This window comes from Chironomus tepperi, unplaced genomic scaffold (assembly GCF_022539635.2).
Source record: "Chironomus tepperi strain 1889 unplaced genomic scaffold, CSIRO-AGI_Ctep_v1 contig_298, whole genome shotgun sequence".
Classification (NCBI taxonomy): domain Eukaryota; kingdom Metazoa; phylum Arthropoda; class Insecta; order Diptera; family Chironomidae; genus Chironomus; species Chironomus tepperi.
This window is the reverse complement of record NW_027226420.1, coordinates 2,996,412-3,007,403: the sequence shown is the minus strand read 5'-3', so window position 1 is coordinate 3,007,403 and position 10,992 is coordinate 2,996,412. Positions and strand designations below refer to the sequence as shown.

Genomic DNA, 10,992 nt, shown 5'->3' with positions numbered 1-10,992 from the left:
ACCGTCCCCTACTGAACGGTACCTTTGCAATTCTGGTATAGAATGCAATTTTTGATACACGATTTTGCTACAAACCACTACTGTGAGGATAGACGAGTCTAAATACGCAATTTTCAACGTTACGTAATTTTCCAAACTATCCCAAAGTTGAATGGCTAATATATTCTCTGTACGATGGTTTTTGATAGTGTTTATTCATTCATATAATTCATGCTTCTACTTTCAATTAAATAGTTGATTATAGAAGTGCAAAATATCATGTTTATCAGTATGTATGTCAGTGTGTTTATTCGACTGTCTATAAGTATATCACTATTCTTTAAATCTGCAATATCATATTCAGAGCAATTGACAGTTGTGTTTTATTAATTAAATGGAGGATCTATCAAGAAGGATCAGGAATACAAGTTTTCAAATGTAGGTTTCTAACACAGCTTGGATCTTATTTTGATCTTTTTATTGGCATAACATGATACTCTCAAGTATTTTCCATCTCTAGTTCTATCAATATTCCTTCCAAAAACTAATAATGAAGCTCTTGTTCTGATTTTTCATCCAACGTCTCTGTTATGTCGTAAGTATTATGCGAATCCTTGCTATATTGACATAACTCCATATAAGGATTGAGATATTGGACTCTAGTGGGAATCAGATCCTCGAACTGATCATAAAAAGTGATAAAGATATTCAGTCTGTTGTCTTAGCCACTTCGTTACATAGGCATTACTCTTGCATAAGTCTAATTTGCCTCTAAATGGCTCAATACCTCAGATACTCTTGGGTGACACCCAACCCCCTCCTCGCCTGATCACAACCCTGATTATTCGCAAATATGCCCTAGTGCAGCTCTGGATTTCAATGATCTGTAAAGCTTAATGATGTTTTTTAATCAATTTTGAACAATTTCTAGTCCAGAAAGGAACTTGTGACATGTCACCTTTAAACTACACACTTGATAGCAATCATAAAGTGTACAAACTTAGATATCTAAAATTATCTCTAACATTTTCAATATGAATTCAATACAACATTATGAAATGCAGCAACAAATCTTTATAGACATGACAATTTTCCTCAATACTTCTTTTCTTGAACAATATTCTCAGAAAAAAGCTTCGATTTCAATTGTTTGTGAAGAACACATAAACAGCTTTAAGATCTAGTCTCATGTGAAGCATATCTATAAATAAGAAAGCAATCATCTTGTTCAATAGAAATTGTTAAATCTAAATTTATGAAGCAATAAAATTTTCAAATTTTCAATTTCCAAAAGTGTAGCTTTTAGTAAGTAACAGTAATTGCCATTTATATTTTATCACACAAAAAAAAAGGTACAGACCGAGATTCTATCCAATTGTTTCTATTAATTATTGTGTATAAGAAATAATTCTGCTTTGGGCGATGTTCACTTCCATTTTAGCTCAATAATTTCCCATCCTAAGTAAAATCAATTAAGTTAATGAGAAAAAAGTTCATCAAGTAATGAGCGCTGAAGCAGCTATGAATATTCATTTAAATTGAATAATTTTTTTTTTTTTTTTTGGGTATTTTACGGAAGACTTGTTTGTTGTTGTTGGGGATGTTCACATATGATGTACATATGATGCACATACTTAGCTTTAGTGAGAATTATGGAAAGAAGCTTTGTGCAGAGAAGGAATTGCTCTTTGAACCGTCCGAATAGCATGGGTCTGTTTATCGATCCAAAATCTGACACCAAGCTGTCGTAACTCTGGCATGGCTCTGGTACTGAATCGGGACTTTTGATCGACTAACCAATTTGTGTTATTCGGTGGAGCAGAGTTGGCAGGACTCCAATGTTGAAGGCGAATTATTGGATAATCGAATCCGAACTCTCAAAGCCCTGCTTACTCTGGGATATTAGCCATTGGTTTGCAATTTTTAGTCATTGGCAAGCAATAGCCATTGACAGAGCTTCATGTGATACCTATGAGATATCACTATTGATCTGTATGACCAGTGAAGTGAGTAAGTATGTATGTTTGTTATAGTAGATCTGTAGTTAATACAGAAATTGATACTTTATCCATACACATCATACACAATTGTGTTCAACAAATTTACTCAATGCTCAATTATTGTAATACCTATCAAGTCTCTATCCATACATAATAACTGAAAAAGCGTGTGACTCAATGTGTGGTAGAATTCAGTGTGTACTAAATAGAACACGTGATACTGACTTAGTGCTGGATTCCATCTGACTCCGGCAACAAATCGACGTGGCTCTGGGATGGTATCGAATTTAGGAATCAATTAACCAACTTGTGCAATTGCCATGATTCACATCATTTACCAATAATCCCACAAATAATGTCTACCGATGCATGAGCTTTTCTTGCTGAATATTTTTGAAAAGCCAACAATTTTTTTTTTTGAATTATTCTGAATATCAACAAAATGTTCTGAAATGTATGCACTTCAGTTAAACTTAAGGACATGGATATGACCAACAATGCCCTTGTTATCATAACTTAAAAGCACATAAATAGCATTAAACATACTTAAAATCCATTAGTAAGCCTTTTGAAAAAATCTCAATAAGTTCAACTTTTTATGCTTCAAATCATTTTGAATATTTTAAGTTTTATTGTATGGATTTCTTTGGATGCACTCTCATAATGCACAAATCGTATGAATAGAAATTCGTGTTTTTCTAATAATGGAACTACTTAAACTACGCTTCGATTTGCCATTCACAATTTTTACTTCGAATAGTATGTTCGATTGCTGTTTCAAGTTGGATGGAATGTAGTTTAGATGAGGAACAGAGTTGATGATCAAAAAGAGAGGTTAAGGACATCCGGCCTCAATCCGAATTGATTTTGGCGTCAGCCTGATGTGATTTTGGCTCAGGCCGACTTGACTCTGACCTCTGTCCGACTTGACTCTGAATTCAGTCTGACTTGACGCTGAGTTCAGTTGGACTTGACTCTTGTCTCAATCCAACAAGACTCTGGGCTCAGTTCTACTTGATTCTGCCCTCAGTTCGACTTGACTTTAATCTCAATCGGACTTAACTGTAGCCTTAGTCCGACTTGACTCTGGTCTTAGATCAACTTGACTTTGGCTTCAATCCGACTTGACTCAGGACTTTGTCTGAATTGAATCTGGTCTTAGTCCGACTTGACTCTGACCTTAGTCCGACTTGACTCTGGCCTTAGTCCGACTTGACTCTGGCCATAGTCCGACTTGACTCTGGTCTTAGTCCGACTTGACTCTGGTCTTAGTCCGACTTGACTTTGGTCCATAGTTCGACTTGATTCTGGTCTTAGTCCGACTTGACTCTGGTCTTAGTCCGACTTGATTCTTGACTCAGTCTGACTTGATTTTGGACTCTGTCCAACTTGACTTTTCTCTGAGTCCAACTTGACTCTGGGAGGGTGACTTGACTAAAAATGGGGATGAACCAGCCTCTTTCCAAATTCGCTATGTTGTTGACCTCGTATGATTGATGTTAAAAGGTTGCATCATGCAAAGCACTTAAAAAATTTCAAATTCAAAAAGCTCATTGGAAGTAAATATTATTTTACATCTAACCGGAACTACAAAATTCCTTTTGATTTATACTTCCAAATATTTACTACACATTTGATTTAAAATGCTTTTACAGCCAGCATATAGCTGGTCAATAAAAAGGAAATTTTCAATTAAAATTCACATATTCCTTACTTTTTTTTTATGTCTCTTCGTCCATAAGCGTCATGATGATAAAAATAAATATTAGGACTTTGTGATATTTATTTTATGAGCTTTCAAGCTCTTTACCTTTTATGATCATTTCTGTTCTCGCTGTGTCTCTTTTTTTCCATATTTTATTTACCTTAACCGCAAAAAAGTATAAATAAACAGCATAAAAATACACAGAAATATTGTGCCCTAAAATTCATTACTGTTTACTCACTCTCTCCATCTTCCTTTTACAGTCTTTGTCAAGTATAAACAATAAAGGAATAAAAATTTTCGGTTGTCCCATGCAATAAAAAGGAAAATATTTGCATTGTACCAGCGGTCATGGTAATTTTATAACAAAACGACAACAAACAATAATGCTCATTAAAACTAATACAGGTCTCAACCGTACTTACTTATAAATATAATACCTTCCTTTTTTTTGGATACTTTTTTTTTTTTGAGGGTGAAGTGGCTATGTTGCTACCATTTGTATTGAATTCGAATGGAGATTCTGGTGGACCGGATATTTTTGAGGGCTATTTTTCATTGAGATTTGGGGATTTATGAATTATTGAATGCTGTGAGAGCTTTTAGATTTATGAATGAATTCAGGCTCTTGTTCCGATCTTCTGTAGACATCAAGTGATACTTTCAGGTTCTTTCTATCAAAATTCCAATCATTAAGTTAGATCAGTGCATGTTTTTCATGACAGTCATATGGCTTCAAAATGACAATTTTTATGCCAATTAACATGAAAATTGCCACTTAATGTCCTGTGGCAGTCATTACTGCTATCATCATAATGCATAATTTATGCCGATAGAGTAATCTAGGAAGCTCTCGCCCTGTTTCTTTTTAAACCTCAAGTTTCTGATTCATTCCTTAGTCTAACATTCTATAGAGTCATAATTTAAGCTTGAACTCGTTCATTAAGTCTTCGAGAATATTTTTTAGACTTCCAATTTAGGCTTGATCTCTTACATTAAGCATTTGAAGGATCTAAACTCGACCACATGATGCTACAATATCTAAAGTAACATTCGCAGACTTTGTGGACGCAAAAGATCGAGAGAAAGACTGATTCTTTCCTGGATTGGATGTGTTGACAAGAACACTTGGGTTCTCACTATTCTGAACTGGCAGAAGCGACAATAAGTGCGCTTTAGCCAAGAAAAACGATGAATAAACATAAAAAAAGAACAAATTTGAAAATTTCTGGTTTTGAGCTGACGACTTTTGAGTTGTTTCAAACTTGAGGCAAGCAACTTACCTATTTTACCAGCAAGATGCCCTGCGAGGCACTTAACTGGTTCAAGCGCTTGTTTCAGGTTGTTTCTATGGATGCGAAAAGGTCATTTGGAACACTATCTCTATCAACAGTGTCTCGAGCAATAATATGGTCGCTATAAAATCAATTGTTAGTTCTTTTAAGGAGGTAGTTGAGGAGGTTCACAAATATGCAGAAAATGAAGGAGAAGTTTGTAAGCTGAGCCTCTGGACCCCTATTTGAATGTCCAAACTCTTAACCAAAATCTCCTTTCAACCGCCAGCACCCCTAATATTTTAAGCCATAAAATGAAAAGGTAAAAATACAATACAAATAAAATGAAAATCATACAAAACATTAAAGATAAGACATTCCAAGCTGAACTTCTTGTTCGACTTCTTTTATTCCAGCCTTTCATTTGCCACTTGTTTTGATTTGTAAATGTTTGATATTTACACAGTTGTTCGCAATTAAATGAAATGGCAATAAGAGTAGATAAGCAGACACAGACATTCTGAAATGTCCTCGCTCACCTCTAATTAGAAATGAGTAAAGCCGTAGATGATTAAAAAGCTTTTAATTGCTTATTATGGCAAATTTATTTATGATCATGACTCACTTCTTTTTTTTTGTTGTATTTATTCTGTTACTGTGGATAAACATAAATAATAATGGCAATGAAAAGGAGGGTATTATCCCATTGTAAATGCTTTTTCAAAAAAATGGGCTTATTCTCGTCAGATTATCAAACTCATTAAAAAAAAGTAATTAGTTAAATTATAATTAATTATTTGGATATAAATGTGACAATCAAAGAACCATAAAAAAATTGTCGTTAACATTGAAAGAAAGGAACAACAAAAAGTTATGTGCTTAATACGTCATTTAAATGAGTTAAACAGAATCTTTGAATTTTTGAGCTTTTGAATGTTGATACTGGAATTTATGCACAATTTGTTGGAATATAAATCAAGAAAGCTTTAATTTCGAGGAAATCAAAATTTAAGAAGGATTCAAGAAGGATGCTTAATAGCATTTTGTATGATTTAGATTCGAAATGGGCTTGGATGTAGACGGAGTTTGCAGATCTTTAAGAAGTCCAGAATCCAGACTATACTTACTTACATGGCATCTCGTTCTATTGACGCCTAAAGCTGGCTCTATCTCTGGCTCTCTTTTGCACATTACCTACATCAAACCCAAGAGTTCAGATTGTACAAGAATTAAAAGGCATCTCCATTGGTGCCGGTGCCCACATTAGTGTTGTTAACTTTGAACATGACCATCATAAAAGTGTATTGTCAAGTTAGAAGCTCAAATGAAGTTTTTCAGATCTTAACTTACCTAGGATACAATCACCTTCCATACCCGGGTGGGTAGAGCTATCATAGAGTAATCCTTCTACCCTAGGATAAGGGTACCTACGATAGGATGGAGTAGAGTAGCTTAAGGTAACTAGGATAGAATAGGAGGGAGACCAGACTCTAGTTAAGGGTGTCTAAAAATTTCCGTAAATTCGTTCATAGGCAAAATTGAATCTGACCTGAAGCTCATTAAATGAAGCCTGGGGCTAGAGTTATGCTAGGCTGGAGCCAGATTTTCAGCCATTTCTGGGCCGTGTGCTAAGAATTGATCCTATCTCAACCTCAAAAATTTCAGAAAGTCTAAGCATATCAAACACTAACTGTTATATCACTGAGATTTGAACCTATGTCCTGTTTGCCAACGTTACAATCTTAAATTAGATAAACACCAGACTAGTACGCATTATTACCACTAGACTAGTAGCACATCAAACTACAAAACCTTCAACTTTGTTCAGCAAGATTTTTAACATATGTGTCTCAAACCAAACTTTTAACTCCACGAATCGGAATCAAATATGCCAAAACAATTGCTCAAATTTACAAACGTATCAGCTATGTACTTTACCCAATTTTCAGTCCATAAAAGATTCTCAATTTTCAATAAATTTTCCATGTTCACAAGAAAAATATCATTTATTGCGCACGATGTTTCACCGACGAGAAAAAAAGAGAACTGATATTGACATGGTTCAATTGATGTTGAAAAAATGTAAATTTTATTTCCATTCCTACTTATTTGCTCTACTTCAGTTCAATGAGCTTGTTATTTCAATCGACGATGCTTGTTTTTCTCTCCCAATCAAATGAAAATATTTATTAAAATATATAAAAAAAAAAAAGTTTTTTAATCAAACTCAATTGATTTGCCTTTCCTCCTCCCCCCACCTCCTTTGTACACAGAAAAGGCTTGTAATTTATTTTATTTAAAAAATTCTGTTTGGATATGAATTTTTTTGGTACATATGAATATTTATCGAGACTTCCTTAATGAGTTTTTCTTTGAAATGTCGAAACAAGTTCAATTGAAAGTTGAAACTTTATATGAATTTTTTTGTGGAGCTAACGATATGAATGTGGGTTGTTATCGAGATTTTATTAATTAGTTTCAGTTCTCTTGATTGTGGGTGGATATAAATGTAATTCTTGATTGTTTCTCAATAATCAAATTTGAATTGTATCTTTAATAATTGAATATTGATGAAAATCGTTATTAACGGTTAAAAAATATTTGAATTTTAACGAACTTTTAGAATTTGAATTGATTAAGTTCTAAAATTTGTACTAAAAATGTGTAAACAACACAGAAAATTGAAAAAAAAAGTTGATTGGTGAATTAAATTAAGAAAAACGTGGTTTTAAGGTGAATAAAGGCAGAAATCAGATGACTTAAGCTATCTTGTGCATTTGGAACTAATCAGGAACAAGTAAAATATCAATATTTCATAGTAAATACCATTTTAATTCAACTTTAAATTTTTATTTCCAGCAACAATTCAGAATCTCAAAGAAATTCCTTAATTCAACCTTCAATTGTTCAATAATATCCAAATCAAGTTCCCAATAACAAGCCACGTGTTATTTTGCATATCAAACAAAGCCAGCCTATTCAAAGAAACAGAAAAAAGGAAGTTTCCAGGTAATTCACCTTACCATGTATGAATGTATTAACATAAATAATGGCACAGAAAATTTGTGTTCAAGCCTTTACGCACACACACATTCCGCCTCTATATACACTGTTCAATAGACAAGAAAGCTAAAGGAAGTGAAATCGGAAAATAATTTCTCAAAATCATCTTGAATAAAATTGTTAAATTTATGGCATATCTAAAAATTATTCCATAAAGAAACAATGTGCCTTATTAACATTTTGTACAAAAAAAAAAGATAAGGAATTTTTCTGTAAATTACGTAAATAAGATGAAACAAAAACAAGTGTATACATGCTATACATATATTAAAATTCCAAAGCAGATGAGGAGAATTTTCGGGGGCACATAAAGAGAAACAAAAGGCATCAAAAACAGAAATACTTTCTCAAAGGCATTTTAACGTCAATAATTTTACAATAGCTACATTTAAGGAAGAAACTATGAAAATTCTTTTGATTTAATTTAGAGGATGGAAAATAAGACTAAGAAAGTAGGCGTTTGCAGGGGTTCTTTGACTCCCAACCCTCCTCCTCCACCCCAAATTTAGAAAGTATTTGAATTTTTCTCGAATAACTTTAGCAAAATTAAGACATTTTTTTTTCTCAAATGGGGAGAGGTGGAGGTTTGACCCCCTAAGCCTCTTCCTCCTAATCAGGCCCCTGCGTTATTTAATCTAAGAATTAGTCATATGAATGAGTAAATAGAAATCATGCATTGAAACACTTATTTTATCATTTAATGTGTATGCGACATAAGCAGGTGAGGATTTATGGGAAAGGAGCTAAACCCCGAAATTCAATTTGAGAGCGGGACTTTTCCGGGATTTCCCGGTCCCGGTCTGGACATCAAACCACAAATTTTGTTCTTCCTCTTCTCGATTTCTGTTCATTTGTTAAATTTTGCTTAAAATTTTTCTCTTATTTCTGTACATCAATTTAATGAGAAATGTAATAATGCTTCAATTTGCTGATAAAAAAATTCAAATATTATAAAACCGTTAGAAAATTAAAGAAAGACTTAAACCAGTTCCATGAGAACTTTGAAGCTTGTTGCTGTTTGACATAATTTGAGACTTTGACCGTTAAATTTTGAATTTCTGTAATCATGAATATATAGTACTTAATATGTCTTGCATTGCAATCATTTGGCTTGTCTTCCTCATGTGGTAAGCAATCCATGACTTCATTTTGATACTGAATACACGAATTCGGCTCTATGCTCCATGCGCCTATTCCCATTGTATTCAAAATTCCTGTAGCACATTTAACATCGTCAGTGATGTCGTCATCAAGTAAATTTGAGCATTTTATGTTGCAACCTCCTCCAGCTGTTTGTTCACCGCACCACCATTTCTTACCAAATTTATAAATACCAAGGAATTCACTGTTTATATATCCATGTCTCGTATCAAATTCTGATCTTTTTGCTGCAATACAGACATGATATCCAATAGTTTGCTTGTTCATGTGATGCTTATTATAAAGTTCCTTTACAAATTCACATTTTTCATAAATTTTTGCTTCAGTCAATGCCAATCCAATGATTAAAAGCACAATTGAACCTCCCATGATGTTCCTTTGTCTAATTAATTTACTTTACTGATTCAGAATTTCGTCATTCTGACGAGCTGACGAATTTAAATGTTATTGTTGAGCTCATTTCCTCTCCGAAAATCTTACAGGAACGATCTCGGGATGAAAGATATTGATTATCACAAGAATTGATTAGATTTTGGACTCATATGATGATTATGATGATGAAATTAGGGAAAGGTTGACCCTCAAATCCCTCCCACCCCTGAATAGGTCCCTGTACTACTTATTCCCAAAATTAATCGTATAAATGTGTAACTAGATGACGCATTCAATCACTTATATCATCATTTAATGTGTATATGTCATTCTAACCAGGGGCGTATCCAGAGGAATGGGTAGTTAGTTTAGGAGGCTTTCGATCTGACTCGGTGGCTGACCGAACATCAAGTGTCTCACCTTAACGTGGTACTTCTTGTTTTCACTAAGATTACCACTAGCGACCGAAGCTGTATCGGTCGCCTGTTGACTGGTTTACATCCTGCTATACTGGATTGAGATGTCGCCAGCAATAGAATCAGATGGAAAGCCTTTTGTAATAGCCTATGCTCCAAGTCGGAGATCTAATACATTTTAACCTCAAAATTGAAAGCCGTAGCTACGCCCCAGATGCTGAGTAATATGAATTTTAATCATTACCTCCATCTTCTTATATCATGAATGAGCTCAGCAATGAAAAAACCAAAATTCATCAAAATGACTAAATTTTAGAATCAGTAAAGTAAATTAATTTGACTAAGGAACATCATGGGAGGTTTAATATTGTTTTTAATCATTGGATTGTCACTGACTGAAGCAAAAATTTATGAAAAATGTGAATTTGTAAAGGAACTTTATCATAAGCATCACATGAGCAAGCAAACTATTGGATATCATGTCTGTATAGCAGCACAAAAATCACAATTTAATACGAGAGATGGAATGAGAGAAGATTTCATTGGGATATATAATATAGGAACGCAATGGTGGTGTGGCAGACAAACAGCTGGAGGAGGTTGCAACATAAAATGCTCAAATTTAATTGATGACGACATCACTGACGATGTTAAATGTGCTACAGGAATTTTGAATATAAAGGGAATAGGCGCATGGAGCATAGTGCCGGACTCGTGTGACCAGTATCGAAATGAAGTCATGGAATGCTTACGACATGAGGAAGAGAAGCCAAATGATTGCAATGCAAGACATATTAAGAACTATAAATTCATGATTAAAGAAATTCAAAAATTAACGTCAAAGTCTCAAATTATGTCAAACAGCAACAAGCTTCAAAGTTCTCATGGAATTGGTTTTAATTTCAAATTTTATAACGGTTTTATAATATTTGAATTTTTTTATCAGCAAATTGCTTAAATTTATTTCATTTTTCATTAAATTGATGTACAGAAATAAAAGCAAAATTTAAAGCATAAATAAA

The 10,992-nt window shown here is 33.7% G+C and overlaps 1 protein-coding gene across 1 annotated transcript; it reads right to left on the bottom strand.

Moving 5' to 3' along the window:
- Positions 1-8,969: 8,969 nt before the first annotated feature.
- LOC139092340 (lysozyme c-1-like) lies at positions 8,970-9,551 on the bottom strand. The gene has a single exon (XM_070642689.1). The coding sequence runs from the start codon at positions 9,549-9,551 to the stop codon at positions 8,970-8,972; it is 582 nt and encodes a 193-aa protein (XP_070498790.1).
- Positions 9,552-10,992: the final 1,441 nt, after the last annotated feature.